We start from the raw sequence: 27,759 nt of genomic DNA on the forward strand, positions 1-27,759 counted from the left end.
GTGAGAGAAACAATTTAAAGCCTAACTGATCAATAAGCAGAAGTTATACATCTCATTTATAAATTAAGAATAAATATATTTCACCCAAGATTTATTAAAAGACCCTCAAAAAGTACAATTGTTGATTTACCAAGTATTCTTTATTTAGCATCAGGATTTATTCCCAGGAGCAGGGAAATCACCAAAACAACTCCAATTTTTTTTAAAAAAGGATCTAAGCGATGGAATAGTATAGCCTAGTTAGCTTAACTATGAATATACATTTCCAGAAAAATGCCAGGAAGGGCTATGAAAGAGGAAACAATCCAACATCAGAATAAGCCTTGCTAAAAAGTTACCCATCTGGCTTTTGCAAAGATAAGTCTTAACTTGCTATCATTTTCAATTTTGTTAATGGGGTCAAGAAGCATGTCAATGAGGACAACCCAATAAATGTTGCATATTTAGATTTTCAAAAAAAGTATTTAACGAAGTCCCTCAGCCAAAGGCTCCTGAACAAACTTAGCAACCATGGGATAAGAACACAGGTGCTCTCATAGACCTATAACTGCTTAAAGAACAAGAAACAGGTTATGATTAAAAAATGTCAACAGCTTTCACATTGAAGAGAAGTTCAGAATGGACACCCTGGGAGTGGTTATTGGAACTGGTACTTTTAAATTTGTTTATATTTGTTCTAGAATTAGGAGTTGCAGATGGCCACGTTTGCAGTGAAGGAGAATTTGGGGGGTTAAGTTATAAGCTCCTAACCCAAATATAACTTTCTAGGGAAAACAAGGCACTGACTCAGCTATATGTGTCAAATTGGGTAACTACCCCCTTACAACAACACTTGCCCAGCCATAAAATATTTAGAAGGCCAAGGAATGATAAGCTGGGAAGAGGTACTGGGAGGTAAGTAGAAATCTAGGAAAGCAAAAGAAAGTTACTCTCTAGAAAGAAACTACAGTATGTTCATGATATAGTGCAATGTTTTTCAACCTTGGCAACTTTAAGATGTGTAGACTTCAAATCCCAGAATTCCCCAGCCAGCATATGGTGCAGAATTGTGGGGACATTTAAATGTCCCTTTGTTTGAACAGATACTGTCCTCATTTCTGAAATGCATCTTGGGGGTGGACAAGTCGACACCAACTCGAGCAGTAAGAGCAGAGTTAGGTATACCCCCCATAGAAAGCCACTCGGTAACAAAAGTACTTAATTATTGGCTGAAGATCCTATCCATGGACCTAGACAGATTACCCAAGCTTTGTTTTGAAGAGCACATGCCTAATACGCCTTCTCGTGCCTGGGAGGCCCAACTAACCAATACCATCTCACAATATGGACTTTCAAGTCATTTTCCAGTCCAGTTAGATTTGAAGGCCAAGACAAGTTTCAAACAAAGGATTTTGGACGTGGCTGCCCAAAAGGATATAGCATCCCTCAAACGTGTCAAGTCCTTGAAGTGGCTGGCCCAACTCAGATCAGTCTTTCAATTAGAAAAGTATTTAACAATTTTTTTGCCTCAATATCTCGAAGAGCTTTTACTAGAGCTCGTTTCGACCCATTAGACTCTATGGTACGATATGGGAGATTCCAAGGAGTTCCATAGGAAGAAAGATTATGTATCTGTGGTGCTCCAGCTGTTGAAAATACTGCACATATCTTAACTGATTGCAAATTATACTCTGTAGAAAGGACTGACCACTTAGATTTATATTTAAAAAACAAAAAATACTGGAGCAGCCAGCAGAAACTTTCTTACTTTTTACAGGGCAAGAACCAGCTCATTAACAGCAAGACTGCACTCTTCATATCAAAGGCAATCTTAAAGAGGACGGATTACTTAGACCAGATTGGAGTTGACTGTAGGGGTGACAGTTTGATCTGAATTTGTATTACAGTTGTATCTATTTGTTTTTATGTGTATGTTTGTAATGGCTTTTTGTTTTATTTTCTTTCATATTTGATATGGTCAAAAGACTAAATCAATCTATCTATCTGAGAAAAACTGGAATAGTGCCTCTTTGTTCTTTCAAAACCCCATTCTCTTTGTAGTCCTCATGATGATACCTTAATGGTATCACTGACCTCACTAGGCACAAGATGTGTGAATTCCAGTTAAATACCTGCTTGCTATATTTAATCCAATGTATGTATCTCTAATAGTATAAGTCAATAGGCCCATTTTTGCCTCCAGCTCTATCAATAAACCAATTTGTGCTTCGGTGTAACGTCCTGGTCTCCAGGTCAAATGTACCCCTGAAAAATTCTACTACACAGATAATACCAAAGTTTTTAAAGTAGTAGAATCCAAAAGGGATTTTCAATAAGCTCCTAAAGGATGACTGTAAAGTTAGTGAATAGACTTTAAAATAACAAATGTTATTCAGTCTAAGCAAGCGTAAAGTAATGTATATTGGCCGTAAAACCTCAATTTCACATATATGTTAATGATATCTGAACTGGCAGTAGCCAAGCATGAAAAGAGATTTTGAAGTCATAAGGGGTAACTCAGTGAAAATATCGACCCGCTGCATTTTTTCCCCACAAGAGTTGTAAAGAAAAACAAATTCCATGCTTGGAATTAGTAGCAACTCCTATACAGAGAAATACTGCACTGAATAGGCCTTTTTTCACTTAGAGGGAAGATATGTAAAGGGACACATGAGGTAGATATATAAAATCATGCAAGGCATGGAAAATGTGAGCACAGGGAAGTAAGTGAGCATCTCCTTATCTCACAGTCCAAGAGGAGAGGTCATCTACTGAAGCTGAAAAAACAAAGCCTCCATATCAGAGTTCCCCAAAGTGGTCAATATCGACCGCCAAGAGTCACTGAGACTATCCAAGGAGTTGATAGATGTCTGGGAGTCAAAAGATGGTCAGTACATGTCTGGGGGTCAATAAAAAGGTAAAGGTTTCCCTTGACATTAAGTCCAGTCGTGTCTGACTCTAGGGGGCGGTGCTCATCTCCGTTTCAAAGCCGAAGAGCCGGCGTTTGTCTGTAGACACTTCCGTGGTCATGTGGCCGGCATGACTACATGGAACGCCGTTACCTGCCAGCCGAAGCGGTACCTATTAATCTACTCACATTTGCATGTTTTCGAAGGTCAATTGGGGTCAATTAATCTTTTGGGGTCTCTGTAGAGCTCCACACCAGTCCCTAGACCTGAAGGTGAGGTGACTAGCAGCAAGACAGTGTCACCCAGGGTTGGATGGTCAGCTGCCAGTGATAGCATCCTTGAGTTGTCTCCATCAGCTGCGTGTTGTTAATGGCCTCACTTACCAGTGAGCTTTGCATTGTGTGTCTGTGACCTTCCACCCTCCCCCTTGTCTCTCTCATTTCCCCTGTCTCGGGAAGGATACACGTATGTATAGCATTCCTGTTCACTTCCTGCACTGAGCATACTCCCCCACCTCAAACTCAGTTGAAGAGCCAGTACATTCTCAACACCCATAGAGATAGGAGGATAATAATTTTTTATTATTATTATTATTATTATTATTTGTAGCACTATTAGTTAAAGTAATATTTATTAAGTTATTTTCATATATTCAATGCTTGGGGGGTGGTCAATGAACCATCTGAAACTTCATGAAAGGGTTGATGAGCTGAAGAGTTTGGGGACCCCTGCTCTATACTGATTTTAAAAAGTAGTTATTTTTATCAGACATGGCTAAACTATGGAATTTGTCTGAATTGGGTGAATTAAGCATAATCAATTTAAAGAGAGCTGAACACCTTAATGAAGGACTGAACCACCATTGAAATTGTTATATACAATACAACAAGCCACCTGCCTTCAGGATTAGCTTCTAGGAAGCAAGGTTGCAAAAGAGCCAGCATCCTCCTGTTCCTGCCTGTGAGCATGTATGCAGTTGGCCACTGCACAGCAGAGACAGGAGACTAAGTGAGCTTTTAACCTGAACCACAACAGCTTTTTTGATGTTTCAGGCACTTAACCTGGTCCCCCTTTATCATTAAAATATATCAATAAAGCACTTTTGCTATGTTCTGTAGGGTTTTAGCTATGCTTATTAGTTCGTATATCCTACCATTATTTTATACAATGGGGTTGATAATTACAGCAGGCACAGTCCATATAATATAACTCTTTCTATGGTGTGTCATCTGTGGACCACATTTTTTAAAGTACCTGTTTACAATTGAGCTTTGAATACTCTTCCTTTACGTACTGTGGCCTGCCAGATGTTGTTGGTAATGACAAGTATAAAACAACCTTTATTGAACCTTGAGAAGACATATTTAGCTTGATGGATCCAAAGTGGCTTTACTATTTGGTCAACTGTAACGTTCTCCCCAAGGTTCCTCTGCTATGAATGGACAATATTTATTTAGGGTTTGTATTTCTGGGAATTTATTTGCTCTTTACCTGCTGGGAAGGATATACGTATAAGCAGTATTCCTGTTCACTTCCTGTACTGAGTGTACTCCCAAAGGATGTGTCGTACTCCTTTTGTGCTCCCATAGAGATTTGATACCAGGTAACCTCTTGCTGCACTCAGCAGAACTTCCTTTTGAGAAGATAAGCAGAGAATTCTGTCTAAAAGTCACAACGTATTTAGATTAGTGGAATGCAAGTGTTGCCTGTGCAGAAATGATTTGGCCTTGAGCAAGTAGAGCGCAATCAGATTGTTTCTCAATCTGGCAGTGACTGCTCCTCAGGGCTGGGGGTGGGGAGTCACAAGACAAATGTCACAAGAGATTACTTAACCTGGACCTGAAGCCTGAGTGTTCTTTTTATATTTTTTTTACACACTCTTTTTTCTTACAAAGGAGGAATAATTTGGCTGGAGCCATGAGGCTTCTGTATAGAGCTCTGGACATCTAACCTGATGCAGGTTCACTTCATAGAGAACATTACAGTGGAGGGGAAGGTAGGAGGGCTGTGAGTCTGCAGCAGTAATGGGATTGCAAGAGGTGGGAGAAGGGAATTTTAAGCACCAAGTACAAGGCTGGAAAGGAAAGAGGGGGCTGTGACATCATGTTGGTATGGCTGTGCTAGGAGGGAGCACCAGAAGCAGCTGATAGCCTACCAGGCTTTGAGAGCTGCGGAATTTGAAGAGCAGTTTAAATGAATTTGACAAAGCAAGGTCCTCCTTCCCGTTAAAAACTATGTTTTTAAATGGATTGTTCCGGTCTATAGATCAAATGTCATTATTTATTTCTTATCCCCCAACCTTCACTTCAGTGAAATTGTTACTTTTATTCATGGGGCAGAGCGTCATGTTTGCAGGGAATTTCAAAGTTTGCAGTGCAGCATCAGCCATCAATATGGCATTGAAATAAACTACCTCCAACTTAACCATAATTTTTGTTTTCTTTTTTGTTTTCGTACTGTTTCCTATTTACTGCATACAAGAATAGCTGGTGTACTGGAATGAAGCAGTGTTTGATGTCCTATGTCAAATCATATCACCACCCTCACACTTTGGGGGGCAGAATGAGGCTAGCCTTTAAGAACCTCTGTCTCTTTTGCTGGGTGGACAGAGTGGTTTTCTTCTTTCCACTCTAAGGAATGAAAATAAGGAAATAACCCCCATAACGTTGCAGAGTAATTTCTCTCTGAGAAATTGTCAAAGAGTCCTTCCCTTTTCTTCCCCCCTCCCCTGAGCAGAGCAGCACAGTGGCTTTGCTCTCAAGTGGAAGTCTTTATTAGGAGGGCCATGTGCACATTAGATCTGAAGGCAAAAAGACACTTTGGAGTGCACAGGGGCACTCAGAAAGCATCTGTCTGCAACTATGTAAAGCGGGTGCACTTTTCCTGAGACTGCAAGTCTGCTGTAGCACACTCCTGGAAAAAAAATCATGTTTGGTTTAATGCTTTGCACATCGGTGTGACTGGATATTCAGATATACTCCAAACACCATTTCACCTTAGACTGACATGCAGAATGGCCCTGTATGTCGATAGTGCCATCTCATTATAAATGTGTGAGAATGGATTTACTTCTATTTAGTTGGAGACCGCTGATTGCCTTTTACCTTGTTTTGTGAGAAAGGCTTAATAAAGTTCTTGTGCAGTTTGTGTGCTTAAGAGAAATAGGCCCTTTACTGTAGGGATCCTAGAAGAAAAAAGAAAGAAATTTGTGCCTTAGAGTCAGTCCTGACTCCTAGAAACTGCCTGGAGAAGTCCCTGAAGTTTTCTTGGTAAGATTTCAGAAGTGGCTTGCCATTGCCACCTTCTTCCTAGGGCTGAGAGAGAGAAACTGGCCCATGGTCACCAGCTGGCTTTGAGCCTAAGGCAGGACTAGAAATCACTGCCTCCTGGTTTCTAGCCTGGTGCCTTAACCACTGCAGAGGCAGGAACCAAAGCAACAGTGATGGAAATGAAGAAGAAATAGAATCTGGAGTACCAAATATAAACTTAATCTCCAAACTGTGGCTTACGAGAATGACAGTTTGAAAAGGTTCTTGCAAACCAAAAAAAATCCTATTTATTCTGTGATTTCCCAACAGGTTTAAGTTCAGAATGACATAGTTATGAAAATGTTTAACATGATACCACTGCATTGTATCTGAGACAATATTAAATGCCACCTTTTTGGTTTTCCTTTCACAGTGAAGCCAACTGTCATTGATGTTGACATCTATGTTAATAGCATTGGCCCCGTGTCATCAATAAATATGGTAAGTGTCATACACACAATTATTTTATTGGCAGTGCTGCGTCTTGTATCAATAACTGAGTTCTTTAATTTTTCTTAAATGTGGGGTGAAATGTTATGGCTGCAGATGTCATTCTATTTTCTGTTCTTGTTCTGCTTGCCTGACAAGTCTTTGTCCTTTTCCCAAAGGGCAAAAATTACACTCAGCAAATAGCATGCTGTGATCTGTCTATCACAAAAATATGAATATTCAGTTTATCTTCAAAAATACAGAACTGAAATAAAGCTATGGGCAGGGAACAGGTTTTGTGGTGCCCCAATGCAGCAAACCCTGGGAAACAATGCTGTCCTCAAGAAAAAGGACAATACAAGCTAATAACACAACCCTCTGCATATTTACTCCAAAGTTGGTTCAGAGAGAGATACTTTTGGGTAACTGTGTCTTGCAAATTTATTTCATTTTTTTTTAAAAACAATTTAAGATGTTTTGCCCCTGAAAATCTTGGTCCTTATTCCTTGGAAATCTATCTGATGGTTTACATGGAGAAAGCAGAGGAGGGCAACCACAATGATTAGAAATCTGGAAGGAAAAACTCACAAGGAACAGTTGGAGATGCTGGGTACCTTTAGCCTGGAGAAATGAAGACTTGTGTGCAAAATGTAACTATTTTCAAGTATTTGAAGGGCTGTCATGCAGAAGAGAAGACACCATTATTCAAGGTTGTTCCAAAATCAAGAAAGAAAGAAACAACGGGTTTAATTTACAAGGAAGTAGATTTCAGGTGGTTATCAGGAAAAAAATTCTAAGAATTCTGCAGCAATAAACAGCTCTCCTCAAGAGGTAGTAGATTCACCTTCACTGGAGGTGTTTAAACAGAGAATGGATAGCTATCTCTTAGGGATGCTGTAGAAGTCAATTCCTTCATTAGGCAGTGGTTTGGATTAGATGATTTCCAAGGTCCCTTATATTCTCTGGTACTCTGGTTGATTATCTACCCGCATAATACAGTCTCTGACCACTGAACTGTTTTCTGTGAGGGGTGAGGTCAGAAATTCACATCCTGATGTTCAGGACTGCATATGCTTCCTTATAATGTAACTTCCTGGACTTTGTAACCAGTTTGAAAATTTTTATGTGACAAAAGAGAAAAATTATTAGATACACAACTGTAATCATCTTAACAATATTTAATTTTAATTAAATGTAAATAAAAGGAAATAATGGTATTTATTGGCATGATCCCACTTATTATTTTTTAGAGTGAAAACTCTGACTTGCCTTCTGAAGGCCAGAAAAAGGGAATCTTCATGATCTAAGATAAGAGAACTTCTGCTTTCATATATTCCCAGATGCAAAGGCTCTGATGAAGCCTGACTGACTGAAATTTCTTATTGAAATCAGGCTGATGGCTACAAAAACCAGGATTCTTTTTTTTCCCTAGATATTCCTCACTTTGAAATGTGGCTGTCTTTTGGAGACTTGGCAAGACTTCTTAATTCTTTGAAGCATTTGAGAAAACTAGTCAAGAAAACCTTTAGTTTTTGTTTTCATTTATGTATTAATTTTCCTGGGTTTTTAATTTTGTTTTTAAGGTTGTTTTATAAATTGCTTTAATTTAAATTGCATTAAACCACTTTGAATCTTAAAAAATGCTTTCTCTCTCACAGACACATATTAAGTGAAATTGTGCCCTGTCTACTCAGAGATTGATCTATTTTCTTTTTCCTGTGGGGTGCTCATCATCCACATTGCAAAGAATTGCCAACCGAGTAACATCTGAATGCATTTTCCTGAACTGGAAACACACACACACAGACTTGTGCTTTCAGAACTTTGTGTACCAGTGATACTGGCAGCCTAATTGTTTGGAGTGTGCACATTTAGTGGTAGAAGGACAAACTTGGGCCTTGATGTTGTGTGTTTGTACTTATATGTATAATTAATAATTCATTCACTCATTTATATGTATATTTTATCATTCATTCATTCATTCATTCATTCAGTTTGTATCCCAACTATCCTTCAGTCCTCCAGGAACTCAAAGCAACCTCCATGGCACACCCTCCTGCAGAATTTCCCCATAACAGTCCAGTGAGGAATGCTTCATGGTCAGAGCTTGACTGGCCCAAAGTCACTCAGTGAGCTTCCATTGCTGGGGGCAGACTGGAACCTTAGTCTGTCCACTCCTAGTCTTAACTGCTAGATCACATTTGCTTTCTGTCTGTGTATTTCTGCCTTGGAGAGTGGATGGGAAGACTTTGGAAACCCTCCCTTCTTTGGCACGTGCTGGTGGCAGGACAGCAAATGAACAAATAGGCTTTGGCACAAATAAATAGACCAGTGCCTTCTGGGTAGGGAAAGAAAGGCATCAGTTGGCCAGAAGACAAGTGAACAGGTGGATGCTGGCTGTGGAGACTGTGGCGAAGAAGGTGGTCGCCCACTGGTGAGAGCAAGTGAACAGACGGGCAAACTGGTGAGAGAACACCTGCAATGGACCTACATTGGCTGGCCACTGACCGAATGAACACAGGTGCTTTCATTGCTGGGATCTTTTCTTCAGCCTTCCTTTTTCCTTGTAGGGGAGTTCTGAGAGAAAATGTATTTTCTCTCAGCTGTTTTTCTTGGAGTCCATGGTTAGTAATCACTCTTATTTGTCATTGGTGTCTTCAGGTCTTTCTTTAAAATGTGTTTGGCAAATCTTGGGTTTTTTCTGCCTTTTATTTACTTATGTATTTATTTATTTGAGTCACTTGCGAGATGGGTGGTGTAGAAATATGAGAAATAAATAAATAAATAAATATGTTAGATTTATAGTTTGCTTTTTGCTCAGGCATTCAATATGATGTACATAGCATTCCATCATCTCATTTCTCCCTACAACAACAACAACCTTCTAAAGTAGGTGTGGGATTAAGAGAGAGTGATAGGCCCAAAGTTATGCAGTGAGATATTGTGGCTGAGGTGGAATTAGAACAGCTTTAAAAACAACAGAACCACTGGCTTCATCTTGTGTAGACGTGCCGTTTTCATTCCAAGAATACTTGGAGGAATATATGATGCTATAAATGTACACACAATTCCATATTTCCATATTTGTGAATTTGCTTACTGACTAAAATGTATTTGTAACCATCAAATCAAAACTTGTGGTGCTTTTGCAGTTATTTGTGGATAAGCAGAGCAGCAAAACATTGAGTCACCAGATGTGCATGTTCCCAGCTGAGGTTTTGGCATTCGCTAATTAAGTATTTGGGGTCACTTTATAGAACACAACTACAGGTAGTCCTCACTTGCCAACCATTCATTCAGTGACCACTTGAAGTTACAACGGTGGTGAATAAATAACTTTACCGCCCATTTATGACCATTTACGACCTTTGCAGAGTCTCTCAGTCATGTGACTGCCATTATAGTCAGCACACATTGTCCTGTGCCTGACCTGTGTTTTTTTCTTTTTTTCCACCCTTGCAGAGCAGTGAGATCGGAGAGAAAGGGATTGCAAGAAAGTAAGCTGTTTGCTCTTCTACAGTCTTGCCTCTTTCCAGCCAGAAAGCACAGTTGCAGTCACGTGATTTCCCGTTTAGCAACCATTTGACTTAGCAGCAGAGTTGCCAGTCCCAATTAGGGTAGTTAAGCAAGGACTACCTGTACTGTGAATAATGAAGATTGACAGTATATAAGGTCTATAAGGAAACAATAATTGATTACCTTAGAAATATCAGAAAACTAATCAGGGTCAGATTTAGTTAGTACTTGGATGGGAGACCTCTAAGAAATTCTACAGCCATAAAACTGGGCAGTTAAAAAAAAGGAACATCCTGAAAGTAAACAATAACAAACCACTTCTGTATTGTTGCCTAAAACCCCCACATGAATGTTGAGAAAGTCCTTACTTTGTGTAATTCTGTTGATAAACTAAACTGTTCAAATATTAAGACTTATTTAAGAGTACCTCTCATTGACATCAGCTGAACACACTTTCAGGAACCAGGATGAAACTGCACTATAATAGTTGCAATCCTATCCCCCCTTACCTGGGAGTAGGTAATCCCTACTGAACGTAGTATATTTATTTATGAGTAAATGTGTGTGCTGCATTTATAATATCTATGTATTTGTTTATGTCTGTGAAAGCATAGAGAGCTAGCCTTGGACAGGGAGAAGGAATGATTGAACCATTAAGGGAGGAGTTTCAGAAAAGATTACTCAGTCATGAGAAAGAGTAAAGTATGAGAAAGAAACTCAAAATAACTCCATCTTGCTTTTGTTTGATGGAGTGTAAAGAAGTTCTGAAGGCTTTCAAGATTCTGTTATTCTATCCTACTGCAATAAAGAGCATTTCTAGAATTCCTACACTCTGCCTGTTTCTTGACTGCCTATCTGAAAAAACGAACAATATGCAAATATATAATCATTTTCTAAAGCTTTGGTATCTCCGTATTGACCACAAGGGAGAATCCTCAGATGCCTAAAATGTTTTATGTGTTATCAGGACTGAATCAAATTTGTGAACATAGGAGCCTCATCTGAAGGGCCCAAACACAGGCAGAGCAAGCTAAATTTAAAATGGGAGGCTTCTTCCAAAGTGAAAATTAAAAAGAATGCTTATAACTTCTGATATATTTTGCTATAATGGTGAATTACAACTCTTTCTAACCAGATAAAGTCCAATAAGTGTCATATAAATAGGTATATGTGCGGGGTATATATAGGTATATGTGTGGCTATGTGCAGGGAATAGTATAAGAAGCCTTCATAATATGTTTGTGTGCTTTTTTAAAGGGAATACTTATTTTTCCTTTCTATTGGGAGCAAGTTAGAGAAACTGATGAAATAATCAGCACACCATTCTGAGGTGTGATGCCTGCAAAGTTTGAAACAAACAGCTGCAGACTCCTATCTGTGTGCTCTAGTGAAGCTATTCCCTGATTGGATGATAAAATGGTAAAAAAACTAGCTTTTCCTGCTGAAGCTTGAAAGTGATTCTGTAATTTTTAAACAGGCTTCCTTTGTTTTTAGAACATTGTCAATCAGAATTGTCTTACTTTGGAAATATTTCAAATCTGAGATGAATCCCTTCACCTTGAAGCTTGTCCAATGTGGCCGCAAGCTCCTAATGAGATCATTTTTGTTTCCTCATTTGCTAATGAATGGTAGGATACAATAAACAATGCAGGCATCAAATTCTTATTTCTGTCATGTATGGATTTATTTTAATGGCTCATGTTCATGTATATCTAAAAACTTTTACACCATTAGATCTCTAGAAACCGTTACCAAATGCTAAGTAGTGATCGTCCTTCAGAGTTGTTGACACTTAATTGCTATTGAAATCAAACTCTTCCGTTAGCCCTAATTTGTTTCATTGATTTCCATAAGATGTAAGTGCAACTAAGCATTCCTGGAGGTAGATAATTATCTGTATTGAGGAAAAGATTTTTTTTTTTTTGGAAGCATTAGTCTGTAAGGCTGTGCTTCCTTCAAAAGTTCATTGGGGAAGTGCTATGGAACCTGTGTGGTGTAGTACCTTTCTGCTATTTGTTAAAGCAACCCAGCCATGCTTAGTCTTCCACACAAACTTGAAGAAAAAAGAAGCAGCTGTTTTAAGGAACCTGCTGATTAAATTTATTATGGTTCTTAAAGCAGTAGCACTTTTTTTTTCAAGTTCTCCAGAAACCTGAAAAAGAGACAGATTGGTTTAAATAATAGCAAAATACTGCATTTTGGAAACATGGACAGCTCCATTGGTTTGTACATGCACATACAATTTTCTTGAAATATCACTTGAACAGTCTTTTCATAGGTTAATGAGAAGATAGAACTGAGGAAAGAGAAATGATAAAGAAGAAAGCTAAGCAAACACAATATAGCCACAATAAAGCCAGATATAGCCAGATTTGAGATTTAAATTCAGAATCTCTAGGAGATACAAGCCACCTTTCCTTAATTTTACATTAGTTTGGAATTGGTACAAGCAGAAAGCATAATTCTTCAACTCTTTGGTAATTGTAATGGGAGTGCAGAACTGGCAATAACTAAAGAACAGAGGTCTTGTCCTGACTAAGCAAAGACCACGCTGAACGAGGAGAAGGTCTCTAGTGTTTTATTACTGCTATTGTAGACAGAAAATCCTACCAAACTGAAGAAGCGTGGGAAAACCCAGACAGATAAACCCCAAAAGTCAAGGCAGGCCTGTTCTGGGTTTCTTTGAATGACAGCTCAAATTCTCTAAACTATGCATGCGTTTTTCCCCCTGGATAGGGGCCCCCTCCTGCTCACCATCAGTACTCATGACAGGTCTGTTGTGGACTGTCTGCCTAGAGTATTTCCTTACATCTATCCGGATGAGATTATAATCCTTGTAGTACTATAATACTGATTGTATTATTGTGTAGCAGAATATTAGGCACATTTGGGTTTAAAATTCAGTTCAGCTATTTAACTCACTGATACTGTATTGCTGTCTTTGTCAAATATACCAGTCAGGTGTTTACAAAGTAAACTCCATTTCCTGTGCACCTTTCTAGTTGAGAAGTATGAAATAAAAAGGTAATGAATATATTTACTGAGACTAAATTTGGGGAGGGATGATTTATAGAATCACATTTTGCTTTGAGATTGCTTTAATGTTGCTAAGGCAACTGTGGAGTTTCAAGAATCAGGCTTCAAACATTGCTTTTTGGCTATATAATCTTGAAAATCATGAAACCAGTCCATGAAATCATGCAATCGCTGGAAAAATGGGCTCATGCATTAAAACTAAGTGGGGAAGATAAGACTGATCAAAGGAAATATTTCTTTATATGGCCACATAATTAAATTATGGATTTTATGGCCATCGGGGTGGTGATGGCCATTGATTTAGACAGCTCTAAAAGAAGATTGGACAAAACTATGCAGGGCTGCCAATCAAAATGTTAGTCTGTACATAGCTTGCCTTGAATATCAATTGCTAAGGAACAACAATGGCAGATTGCTACCACCCTTCGATCCATTTTTGTAAGCTTTCTAAAAGCATCTGGTTGGTTACTGCATGACACAGAATGTGAACCTGATAGTCCATTGGTCCAATGGAGCAGGGCTTCTCTTATGTTCTTAAATTCCAGTAAATGCAGTACAGTATTAAAACCAACAGTGTTGCCACTCCTGTCCATTTTCATTTCAGTTTCACCAAAACTGGTAATACCACTGTCAGGATAGAATTATGTTCCACATACCATGGAAACAAATGAATGTGACTGTCACAATATTTACTAAGTAGATGCTTAGAGTCATCTGACATTTCTCCAGGCACTGACTATGGTCACTAATTTTCTTCCTTATTACCTGTAACCTGGATATAAGCTTAAGATACCCCCCAAGCACCATGAAGCAAAAGCATCCACGCTGTATCCAGTTTTCACCAGTCAACCTGTTGGTTTGTAATTATGGGAAAAAACAAAAATTAGCTATATTATAACTAAAGCTTTGACAGATTTCTCTTTTCTTGGTTTTCTTCATTTTATCTGAAGAAAAATGAATTATATACTTTACTTTAACCCAAAAGTGTTATTAGCTGTTCCAGTACTTTCTTTTTTGTATCTCTTCTTTATTGTTATATTGTTATCTAGAATCACATATTTTTCAATATTAAATGTCTTGAATTTTTTCTATACATTGAGTGGCCCAGTGGAGTGTCACTTTCTATGAAGTTTAAAATAGTTCCAAGTAACCTTTTATTAAGGCTGTCCACAGTTCAAAAATACTTAAAAGATTTGTTTCATAACATACAGTAAGCACAGCAGTTGTACTTCTCTGCTATTTATTCAAGCTTGTGCATGAGACTGGAATGATGAGGCACTGCTTTAATTGAGTGGATCTTTAAAGCTGCTTATCCTTTATATGAATGTTAAAGCAGCAGCATCATTTTTGACTCCCATGGAGACAATTCTGAATCTTTTTTTAATTGAATATTTGTTATGCCCTGCATCAGAAAGCCAAATACTAATCTGGCATATCAAACACCAGGCAGCTTCTATCTTGCTCTGTAACAAATACAAACTATTTTTTTTTCAAACTTTCACATAAAATATGACAGTATTAGAGGTAGACACATAGAAGTCTTATCATATTTCATTATGCATGTATGTGTGTATATGTGCACGCATGTGCAGGATTGTTGATTTACTATTCTATCTTTTGTAAGATGAATCTTTGGTAGACTACAATTGTTCAAGTGGACATACGCAAGCACATTTCCAGTTCTGTCCTGTTTCCCCTATTTTTTTAATTTTTGGTCCAAGCAATTATGGCCATCATCTTATTCCAGAAATGCTTTAATCCAGATGTAGCTAATCTCGTGCAACTCAAATGGTTTGGAGATCAACCTTCATCAGCCATAGCCAGTTTGAGTATGGACAATAATGAAAGATGTGAAGTTATAGTTCAAAACATCTGGTGAACCATTAGGTTACCTATCTCCATATTTAATCCATCCTATCAATTATGTCTGTGAGCTATTATAACTTTTATTTTCTTAACAGTGTCATTCCAGGGATCCTATCAGCAGTAACCAATATGTGCCAAATACTGACATTGTTCTTAAAAAAGGAAATATGAAGGCAAAATAATAAGAATAAGCTTAAAAATCAAATTAACAAATCAAATCAAATATCTTTATTACGGTCTTTGACCAGACTTAAATGAACAAATTACGGTGCCACTAAATAAAACAATAAAATCAACTAATATATAATATTAGTTACTAGGGCAGGAAGAGTCTTGAAGAGTGCTCAGGCTTCACTGAAATTCATCTGGACTTTAGAGGCAGTAAGGGCTGCACCATTTCTGACAAACTCAACACACTAGTCTTTGTGTTTCATCCCCATCTCTGTGGTTATCATCCATGATAATCTTCCTCATTTTTTATTATATTTATTTGACCAGAAAGTACAGAAACAGCATGTATTATGTATTAATTGATTTTATTGTTTTATTAGTGGCACCTTAATTTGTTAATTTAATTTTTAAACTTACTCTTATATTCGTCTGACTTGGTCGCCTTAATGTTCTATATTCCTAATATTCTTTTCAGTCAAAATTCCTTGTATTTTCCTTTTATTTATTTAATCCTACTGGTCTAGCCTATAGATCTACAGGTGTATTTGCTTCATGGTTTGATATGTGCTAGTTAATTATTGTAATAAAGATTCCTTGCATATTACATTACAGGGAAATACACATATGAATATTTCATTTTATCATGGCTAAGAATAAATATATTAAATAAATTAAAATCTAAACTCTGTGATACTAAGCTCTTCTTAATCATAAGAATCTAAAAATGTAAGAAGAGCTCTGCTGGATCTGACCAAAGCTACTCTTAGGCCAGCACTTTGTTTTCACAATGGTGGGTGTCACAACTTTGCTGTCACAACTTTTATAGCTTTGTTTTTCACAGTGGTGGGTGTCACAAATTTGATTTTGGGGGTGTGTGTGACCACAAAAATTGCATACAATGCATATAAATCAATTGGTGGAGCTTCTACTTCTGTGGAAGTTACCTGTGCAATGTAGTGTAAATAATAATTCACACAATACTGTGCTATCTGAAGAAACATTTCTTTCATCTGTTCTAAATCTCTGCCCAATCAGCTTCATTGCATGACTTTTGAACTTAGTGTTTTGATCGATGGAGCAAAATTTTTCATTCTACACTTTCTCCATGCCACACATGAAACATCTTGGTCATGCTCCTCCTCCCTCCCCTTGTTTCAGTTAAACAGGCGAGAGCCCCAAACGTCCTAGCTTTCAGATGTGATGACCAGAACTATATACAGTATTCCTTATCTGGATATTATGTGGATTTCTGTATGAACTTTACAATGTTGACAGTATTACTGTTAGGAAGTCAGCAATTTCACATTGGAATGATTTAAGTGTTCTTGGGTGAATGTGTTTTGCTCTCAGTGATTTCTTTCTGTGTAATCTCTCAGTATATTCTTGGAAGCTAAATTTGCACATCTGCACTTACTGTTTAAGCTGCTTGCGTCCTGAGCTTTGGCAATAGCTTGCAAGATATTCAATTAGGGTTGCAGGCTACTGTGAACTCTACTGGACATTTCCCCTGTTGATGTGCCCACCCATTTTTCTGTTACAGGGAAACAATGGCCAATCACATTTCTTCCTCTGGGTTTCTCCTTTGACCTCAAATGATTGGAAAAATGCTGAAAGAGTGCAAGGGCACTTTTTTTTTAAGCCTTCATCTAGCTAGTAGTGGAAAAGGAAATAGTAAGTAATAGTAAATTGAAAAAAAATGTGCCAGCTGAGTTCTGAAACAGAACTCTTAGCTACCGTACTATTGTGGTGCTACCAGTAAATGGAAGATCTTAAGAAGCTCCGAGAGATAAGAATAATTGTCATTGTCTTGGGGATATTCCTTCCTCTGTGAAGCAGCCAGTAAACTGCAAGGCCTCCCCTGCTAGGAAGTAAAGCTTTCCCGCCATAATAGGCAAGTGCACTTGAGGCAACATAAGAGGAAGAGACTCCTTTCAGCCCTCAGGAGGAAAACATGCAGGGAGGTCAAATATGTGATGGGAATAAAGGCTTAGGCTGTTCCATTTTTGTCCTCAAAAATGGTTACATGTCTCACTCTGGCAATGAGCCAACTGGGCAAGTGAGCTACCCAAGGCAATTCTTGACCTGTTCCATTTCCTTCCTGAAAAAGCCAGGACACTTTCCATTCTCTGGCCTGTATCATCTCTAGTAAAGGCAAATGGAAAGAATTCATTCAGTTTCTCTGCAATTTCCATATTCTCCTTGAGGATGCCTTTGTCTAGCAGCCTGATTGTTCTCCAGCCAATTTTCTGTTCTGAATATGTTTTAAAAGTGTATATTGTTTCCTTAATATTTCCCCCACACTCCTCACCTTCTTTTCTTCTTTTCTTTGGGGGACGGAGTTGCCTTGTGTGGTGCAGGGTGGAAGGCCGCAGTATTGCAACCGAAACTCTCCCCACGACCCGAGTTTGATCCCAGCAGAAGCTGGATTCTCTCTCGAGTAGCCGGCTCAGGTCGTCTCAGCCTCCCATCCTTCCGAGGTCGGTAAAATGAGTACCCAGCTTGCTGGGGAAGGTGACGACTGGGGAAGGCAATGGCAAAGCAGCCTGCTATAGTCTGCCAAGAAAATGTCATGAAAGTGGTGTCCCTCCAAATGGTCAGACATGACTCAGTGCTTGCACAGGGGACCTTTCACTTTCACTTTTGGGGGGAGGGTCCTTATTGATTTAATTAATTTATAACCTGCCTGACTAATAAGGAATTTGGGGTGGCATTACAACTAAAAAGCCAACATATAAAAATACAGTGGACCAGAAGAGCGAAATACCAAAACAAGACCAAAACAGATCAAGCCAAGATAGAACAAAACCAAGCAAAACAACTACAAAAAGATGCTCCACAGTCAGCCTGTCCCCACATCCTGGGAGAACCACCAGGTCTTTGGTGATTTCCTGAACAACATAAGGGTGGGATCCACATTATAAGGGGAGTCCATTTCAGAGGGGGTTGCAACAGAGGAGACATGCTTCCTGGGTCCCACCAGATGACATTCTTTCATTGATGGGACCTGTAGCACATCTACCCTGCTGGACTGGATCATACAGGCAAAAACAACTTGTTATCATCTAACACACACACCTTTTGTGCTCCTTTTTGTTCTTTTGATTTTGACTTCCATTTTGACTTCCTAACTTTTGCAGCTTTGTGGACACTATTAGAAAGGGCTGTTTTCCTGGACTTGGTTGACCATTTCTTTCACTGTACAATCCATTCCAGCTGAGCTTCAATTACTCTGGCTTTAAATCACCTGAAGCATGGTGAAGACATGTCCCGTTATTTTCAATTCCTTTTTTACCAGTCCCCTCATTTTTTAGAAGTTTCCCCTTTTGTAATCAAATATGGCAGAAAATGAGATGATGGACGAGATGGAAAAAGAAAAGCCTTCAGTTTCTATAAAGCTTTTCCCCAGAAAGAACCAGGAGAGATTATTTCTAAATTGCAGAAGCTAGAAACCATTTGTAAACTCTACCACCATTGAATTGCTCAAATGTTGGTGCTGTTACATCATTAAAACAAAGAAATGGTTTCTGAGGAAGCAAGAGTTAAGCTGTAGGTTGCAATAAGCAACAACACCTCTTTTATTTGGAGATTTTTGGAGTAATGATAACAGGAAAAAAGAAATATTGAGACCAAATGAAGTGCTCAAGGCCATTTCTTTTTTTCTGCTTGTGATCCTGCATACTATTCATTATTAAATCAGATATCCATGAAAGCCTTGTGTGAGTCTGATAGTGATTTTGAATAGGTAATTATTACAGTAAAATTCTTTCCCCAACATAAGTTGAAGCCTTTTTTCCTTCTTAAATAGACAATGAGATTCTTTTTTCAGTGTTCTTACTATAGATAAAGCCAAAAAAGTTTTAATTTCTTTTCTTGCTCCACTTTATGTTTTATATATTGTTAGCCATCCAGAATCACTAGGCTGAGATGGGCAGCCTTACAAATTATTTAACTAACTAACTAAGTCTCCTATTTTTTTATTCCAAAAAATAAGTTGTTTAATATTCTGGGGGGAGCCCTGGAAACTACATCACCAAGTACATGCAGCATACACTTTGTACTTTTGTCTTAGGTGGTTAATTATGATCTGTATCCTAATTCTAGAGTAGGTGTGGATAGTTTTCCTTGTAATGCTTGCAACTCTTTTGCAGCACAAAAGCAGCATTATGCCAATAATACTCCATGGATTGATGGGCCATATGACTAAGCAAAGCCAAACTTTTCCTTCTTTGAGATATTTGTGCCCATCCAACTTTTTGCTGAAAAAAGAAAAAAAATGAACTTGTGACTTATGAGTTTGATGATTAGAAAGAATAGACCAGTGTTTCTCAACCTTGCCACTGGGGGAATTCTGGGAGTTGAAGTCCACACATCTTAAAGTTGCCAAGGTTGAGAAACACTGGGGTAGACTATGGAAAGAAGGAAATTATGTTGTAACCTTAGAGAGAGAAGACAAAATATAAATGTACTTGTAACTGCTGTTAAGAAGACCAGAAGCTGTTTCTTTATAACTTCTTTTCTTTTTTGTACTTTTTTTGTACTTATTACTTTTCTTAGGTTTTCTTACTTTTTTCTTTCAAAATTTGTATTGTATGTGTGTGTGTGTGTGTGTATGTATTTGTGTGTGTGTGTGTGTGTGTGTGTGTATACACAGACACACATATACACTCTGTATATATTATATTTGTGCCCATCCCAGTTCAGATAGGCAATGAAGAGTCCCAGAGAATGAGGTAGATAATTTGCGATTTCAGTGTGATGTGAAGCTTGGCAGAAAGATAGAATGAGAGAGCTGGTGAGGATGATTGATCCAGTACCTGAATGAAAAAAATGGGTTCTCATTAGGGAATAGCATACCATTTTCTTTTCTTTAAATGTTGCTTTGAAAGTTTTCCCTATATGATCTATTTCCACTTAATAAAAGATTAACCTTGTCTTAATTTTAAGGACTTTCAGTTAAATTAATGTGTAAAAAAAGCTAGCTATTTGAGTGATATTCCTTACAGTCACCAAGATGTTTATGGTCAACATCTGCTACAATAGAATGTGCTCTTATAACAAAAAGTCTCCATTGTGTATGCTGCTTCAATCTTTTGGAGACTAAAGTTGAATTAAGAAGGCTGTTTTATGTAAAACTGAGGATTTCAAAGACTTTCATTTGGTCTGCATGTTGATGTGAGCTGGCTTAATTAAATGTCTTCAATTTGAATGTTAAAACAATTGTTCAGATTCTACAGTTCTCTGGCATTTTTCAGTTCTTGGCTTGAAGTGTGGTTACAAAAAGTGTGTATATAGGGGAAAAATACAAACAAAATATTTAAATTAGGAAACTTGAGTACAAATGAGGTTTCAGTGAATTTTCAGGATAGAAATTTGATGAAATGCATTTCAGGTTGAGTATACTGTATGCACAACTGAATTATACTGGATTTATTCTAAGTAATTATCCCCCCTTCCCCAAACACAAATAGTTTATGTCAGGAATGGACCATATGTGGCCTTCCTTCAACTGTAATCAACATGGCAAATAATGGTGAGGGATTTGGGGAATTAAACCTCAGCTGTATCTTCAGATTCACATATTTTTTATTTTGCACTATAGATGTTTATGATCTATTCTTTTTATATCTATGCATATTTCTCCAAGGCAGCTTTTTTCAAAGTTCATCCCTGGAAGTTGATCCCTAGAATTAGAATTTATTTTTAGAAATTATATATGAACCTTATACCTAACTGAAGTTTGGATCCTCCTGTACACAGATAAATAAATGTTTACTCTGCTTTTTGATTTTGGTTGGATTTAGATTCTTGTGGTTCTTATTCTCATCCAGCTGGTGCTCTAACTTTCCTGCAAATGTGTAGAACTATGCTGCCATCATACATGACCCATCTGTAATCTCAGGAGAATGTTATTAGTTTCTATGGTTATTACATGCTTGTTGTTTCATCAGGGATTTCTTCTTTCTAGGCTTATGGTTTTTGGATTTATCAGCCGGCACATGACTAGATCAATGCATGCTTAGGAATTCTACATATCTGAAAGGAAAAAAAAATATGTGCATAAAATTTAATGAGTTGATTAATAAATAGTGCAGTACAGAAATGTCTTTCACATTTAATCCTGGATGAAGCCAATTTGGTCTAGTGGTTAAGGTGCTGGTCTAGAAACCAGGAAACTGAGATTCTAGTCCTGCCTTAGGCATGAAAGCTGGCTGGGTGACCTTGGGCCAGTCACTCTCTCTCAGCCCAACTTCACCTTACAGGGTTGTTGTTGTGGGAAATAGGAGGAGGAAAGAGTATTAGGTATGTTCGCTGCCTTGAGTTGCTTATAAAAAGAATAAAGTTGGGATAAAAATAAAATAAATAAATATAGAGATTTTTAAAAAATACCTAAAGGTAAAGGTAAAGGTTTCCCTTGACATTAAGTCCAGTTGTGTCCGACTCTAGGGGGTGGTGCTCATCTCCGTTTCAAAGCCGAAGAGCCGGCGTTTGTACTTAGATGCTTCCGTGGTCATGTGGCTGGCATGACTAAACGGAACGCCGTTACCTGCCCGCTGAAGCAGTACCTATTAATCTACTCATATTTGCATGTTTTCGAACTACTAGGTTGGCAGGAGCTGGGACTAGCAATCCAGACTAAATTGGAAAGGATCAGACCTTCAGTCGATATTTATCTCAGCTGACATTAAAAAAAAAGCACACACACACATACAGAGTGGTCTGATTTAATCTAACTGAAACAATAGTAGGCATTATGAATTTTCATTGAGGCTTCTGGCCCACTATTTGAGCATCCGAGTACTCAGCCAGTCAGTTCATTTTTCCTTAAAAACAATTATAAAGCTCATTGAATGAGTTTTTTCTTGAAATAGCAGTGGGTATAAGCAGTGGGTATAAGGATGCACATGGTCAGCAAGGCTACCATCCTTGCTCACCATGTGCATCCTTCTCAACTCTATCTTCCCCTCTCTGGTAACACATAGCTGCCATTTTCATCCTTTACCTGTATAAAAATGCTCTTGTTACCATGTATGATTCTGGGCCTCTGTATATTGGAACCTATGTTTATAGGAATATTTATGTGTAAACCATATCTGAACTTGAATATTAGAGATTGGACAGAAGAATGGGGTAAGTGGAATCATTTTCTGATTCCAGGAAAAAAAAAGATCTAATCTTATTGTATATAAGATAGTACTGTATATCAAACAATTGTTTTTTCTATATGTAATTTTCAATTATTTATCCAAGGGCAAGTGCTGATTCATAGGCTGATCAAGAAGAATTCATGTGAGCTTTCTTTCAAGTACTTTTCTTAGTTTTTCCCTTTCATCTGTTTTCTACTCCTATATATATTTCGATGCATGTTGTATTTCTATTTCACTCTTTGTTCAAGTCTGGGGTCACAAAATAAAACCAATCCCCTACCCTTAACAGTATTTTGATTGAATTATTTCAATCCTGGTTTTAGTGTCCCTGCTTGTTCATTTTATTTCTCTGTATAACTTGCCAGCTACTTTTAAAAACAGATGTCTGAAAATGAACACTTTCCGGTTAAATATTATTCTGTTCTCATAATAAAATCTGCATTTCCCTCCTCTGTCTTCCTTTAGCCTAACAAAGCCCAAAAATATACTGCAGGAAGGATCTGCAGCTGTAGGAACACTGCAGACAAATGTTCTTTGGCAAAGTTCTTTCTTTAAGATGAAATGCTACTATATTTCCCAATTATTGTTTAGATTGTAGATAAATCACTTGTGTGTTCGTGTGTGTATACACCCACATGTACAGCTCCACACATACCCAAGCTTTTCTTAGCTATAATGGAAATGGCATTTTAGTTCTGGAACTAATGTCCAGAATGGCAGTAATCCCTCACTATATAGTGCTATGAGTGACTTGCAAGGAAGGTTGCAACGGAAAAAAACAATCTGTCACAGTTTTCTTTCTTACACAAAACAGTCTGGTTTATCTAAGTGGATAAATGATGGGGGCAAATGGAATCAGCTGCATCTCTCTCTCTTTGCTAGAAAACTTACTGATGTGAAGCAGTGTTCATCTGGGAAAGTGCATACCAAATCAGCATATATTTGGCAAAACTGAGCGTAAGGCAGGGTTAGTTGCGTTTAAGTGTATAATATGGAAAATTGCAGACAAAGCATATGTTAAGGATAATTGCATAGGAAAGTGTAAATAACAGGCAGTTAAGTACGTTTCAGGCAAAAATGTGTACAGCATTGTTTTTTAAAAAATAAAATTGTGGTTGTGCACAATGTGCTAAAACATTAACAGAACAAAATAACTTACAATGCAAGTTATTACTGTGATCTCCAGGTATCTACCTGTAATGCCCCAATAAACACAATCCAGTACTTTTATATGGTGACCACCCAGGACCTTGATAGACCTTTTCTTTCTATTTGTGATTGGTCCAGAACTTTGCATGGAAACCATAACATAAGATGGTTAAAAAAGTGTCTGCAGAAGCTTCCAGCTTTGTCAAAATGACCAGAACAGCATTATACTGTCATACTGCAATCTCTGCCTGTTTCTGAGCATGCATGGATCATCATGAACCGCATACAAAAGGTCTGGAGCTTGTGTTAAAGTGGCATGATGCTGTTTGTATCAGTCTGCTCCCCTTGACCCCCATCCCCTTGTGGGGATGGCAGTTTGCCTTTGGCTTAGTGAGCTGCAAGTTGCCCCCGTGGGCTCATAAAATATTGTCTTGGGAATTTTCTTTCCCACTTCTTTCATATAGTTTTATTACAGAAGTGACGTTGTTGTTGTTGTTGTTGTTAGGGTCCCTTTGAGTCAGTGTTGACTACTGGAGACTGCCTGGACTAGTCCCTGCAGTTTTCTTGTCAAGGCTTTTTGGAAGTGGCTAGCCATTGCTTGCTTCCTAGGGCTGAGAGAGAGTGACCAGCCCAAGGTCACCCAGCTGGCTTTGTGCCTAAGGCAGGACTAGAACTCACGGTCTCCTGGTTTCAAGCCCGGTGCCTTAACCACTACACCAAACTGGCTCAACATATGTAATTAATGACAACGTAATAAGAAAGATGCTAATGAATTTCATTTTCTCAGAAACAGTTTTGTCCACATGGCATAAGAGTTATCAACAGAGCAAATATGTTACAGTGTATATCAGGAAATACTTTCTTAGTCTGCATATCCAAGCAAAGGGACTTTAATTGCTACCTGATACCTTTATTAAGCCCCAGCCTCTTGGAACTATAGCCAGAGAGGAAAACCCCCAACTGAAATGTATCCCCAGGGAGATTCAGAAATCTACTACCCTGAGCCAGTGCTGACCTGTCATACTTAGCAGACTGAATCAGCAGCCAGTGAAATGTTTTGATTAGGAAGAACTTGGGATGATGAAGCTGTCGCTTTGAAAAGGACTCTGCTATTATTGGCTTCTGTTGATACAGTGTGTGACATTCCTTCAGTTTAGTGGGAGAGTAATAAAGATTTTTTCTTTGGGAATTCATGTTAGCTTTCAATATTTCACTTGATGTAAATCAGAGCTAGGAACCTGGGGTTCTTCAGTTATTACTGAACTGCAACCCAACAACATGGCCAATGAGATGGGATGCTGAGAGTTGGACATGGAATGTGGAAACATCTTTCCATGTTTCTACTCAGCAGATGATGGCTCAGCTGGTTGTCAGAGTATAATTCCCACCACATTAAACTGCAAAACCTGAAATCTATTTTATTTATTATTAAACACATATCTACTCTGCTGCAATCAAAATGATTCTTGGCAGCTCACATGAATATGAACAATTTAAAACATCCATGGCCACATTTAAAACTATACAGAAACATACCCAAATAACAGTGACAAAAACAAAAATGAGTCAAAAACATATTTATATTTAAATAAAAATGAAATAAATACAGCAATATAATTAAAGGATGGCATCATGCAGTAGTTCAAGGGAAAGCCCTCTGAAACAATGATGTTTTCAATAATTTCCAAAAAATCAGCAGAGAGGGGCCTAGCCTGATGCCCACTGGGAGGTTGAGTGTAGAATTATCTTACTCATCAAGTTTTCTCTTGCTTTTCTGATACCAAGTTATGCCATTTCAGAATCTAGCTAAAGTGTTTCAGGAGCACTAATGGTTAATGACTAAACACTTTTACTAATAATGAAATTCCTATGGTAGATAGATTGGTGTGATCCAATGCAATTTCAATTGATTTTCATATACTGTGCCTTAAAAGAATGAGTTATTTTATTGTAAAGCACTGTCTTCTTAATCTGTGGTTGTCATTTCACGGCCGTAGGATGTTCCCGTTATTTCAAATCCATTTTAATTTGGGTGAAAATACAGACTCTAATCATATTGCTTGTGAGAATGCATGATATAATCAATTGCAATTTGGACTGCTATACAAAAATTCCTGAAGTAAATAAATAGATATATACACACCTGCGGAACACTGACAAGTTTCAATTTGCAGACAATATCAAGTGTTTTTTGTATTTACAATAGAGTACTAAAGTGTCATCTTCCAGGTTAGTAAAATACAGCATAAGTAAGGGAATGGAATATTATCTTGGTCCACATCCCATCAAGCAAGTCCATGTAAGGTGGTCTGTTGTTGAGTGAAATCATGATCAGATACACAGTAGCTGGATTCGTAACTTTCAGCAAATGTTAGTCTACTCTATTCTATGATTATTTATAAAAATTACATTAAACACCTCCAATCTTGTGCCCTCCAGCTATAGTGGAAATGCAATTCCCAGAATTCTTAGCTAGCAAAAACTGAAGATAATGTTAAAAAGCAGCAACTGGTGTAACATGCAACTATATATCAAAAAGAGATATAAAAGTACTAGAAGTGCATTACTTGTAATCAAGATTCAAACTCAGTATAAACCAAAGGATTGATGTTGCTGCAACAAAGGCAAGTAAAAATGTAGATTGTATCAAGAGTGATATAATTTTCAAATCACAGGAAGTAACCATTCTGCTTAATCTGTTTTGGTCAGATCTCCACTTCAAGTACTGTATCCTGTTCTGAAGTTCTGAAGAAGATGGGGTGGGGCTGGGGGGTTAGAAACTATGTTTTATGAGGACTAATTGAAAGACCCTGGTGTGTTTTACTTTGAGAAGAAAACATTAAATGGAGATAATAAATAATAGCACTGTTCAAATACCTGAAAAGCTATCACATAGAAGGAGATCAAAACCTATCTAGTTTCAGAGTGGAAGACACTGAATATTGGCTTTAAGTTACAGGAAGGCAGATTCTGATTGAAGAGTAGAATAGCTTGACAGTAGAACAAATGATCAAAAAGGGGGTCCTTTGGATACATTCAAATGGAGGCTAGGCTGCCAATGGTCTGGAATGCTTAATTTTGAATTCTGCACTGAGTAGTTGGTTGGATTTGCTGGTCTAAATGGCACCTTTTAATTTTATGGTTCTATAATTCAATATCCTAGCCTTGATCTCATTGTACTTAGCTGAATTCACAAATCACCATAAGCCATAATGTACTTCATTTGGCTGGTGTACAGCATGATACAGTGAAACTTAGAGCTTTGCCCAGAATGGGCCAGCAACCATTATTTGAGGGCAGAAAAGAAAATTCTCCAGTATTTACCCTCTACTCACCTTGAAAGTAACTTCCAGGTGCGTTTTCTACTGTGGTTTTAAACTACTGTTTTCCTCTGACATTGCCTAGACTGCTCCTATCGTTTTGGCTGGAGTGGTTTATTTTCTTACAGACTAACTCAAGCGGTTCATTGGCTCCTTTTCAGAGGAACAAACATTCATTCAATTGGGTCAGTAGCTGTCCGGGAGATCATTAATGTTTCTTGTCAGCCCTTCAAGGTAGACAAAGTCAAGAAACAGGAACAGAAGGTACTTTGGGAAATGCTTTTTATGTTGTAAGGCATTATAACAGAATCTTGAAAACCAGAGTTTCTTCCTTCCACCATTTATGCCAAACAATATCAAGGCAGATTTTTTTTTTTGAGTTTCTTTCTCATGCTTCCTTCTTTCCCAGGACTGAGCAGTCTCTTCTGAAACTCCTCACTTAACATTTGATCATTGCTTTCTCATTCCCAAGGACCAGGAGGCTCTGCTCACTGTCACTCATGCCCTCGTGACCTCCTGTTTGGACTACTGCAACATGCTCTACATGGGGCTGTCCTTGAAGAGTATTCAGAAGCTTCAGCTGGTACAGAATGCAGCTGCACAAGTTGCAAATAGTGTCATCTATTTGGCACATGTACCACCACTGCTTTGGGAGCTGCATTGGTTGCCAGTGTGTTTCCGGGTGCAATTCAAGGTGCTGGTTGTCACCTTTAAAGCCCTTAATGGCTTGGGACCGGGTTACCTTAGGGACCGTCTTTTCCCGGTTATTTCTACCCATCCAATCCAGTCCAGCAGGATGGGCATGCTCTGGGTCTTGTCAGCCAAGGAATGTCAGCTGGTGGGGACCAGGAGACGTGCCTTTTCTGCCGTAACACTTGCCCTCTGGAACATCCTCCCTCCTGAAATTAGGATGGCCCCAACCCTGTTGGCC

General features: G+C 38.1%; 1 protein-coding gene across 1 annotated transcript in view; it reads left to right on the forward strand.

Moving 5' to 3' along the window:
* GABRG3 (gamma-aminobutyric acid type A receptor subunit gamma3) overlaps positions 1-27,759 on the forward strand; it is a 343,475-nt gene that overhangs the window by 35,159 nt on the left and 280,557 nt on the right. Inside the window, exon 3 of the mRNA XM_063305008.1 lies at positions 6,570-6,637. Within this exon, the coding sequence (XP_063161078.1) occupies positions 6,570-6,637 (68 nt within the window). The remainder of the gene's footprint in view (positions 1-6,569; positions 6,638-27,759) is intronic.

The sequence above is a fragment of the Candoia aspera genome, chromosome 5, assembly GCF_035149785.1.
Source record: "Candoia aspera isolate rCanAsp1 chromosome 5, rCanAsp1.hap2, whole genome shotgun sequence".
Lineage (NCBI taxonomy): Eukaryota > Metazoa > Chordata > Lepidosauria > Squamata > Boidae > Candoia > Candoia aspera.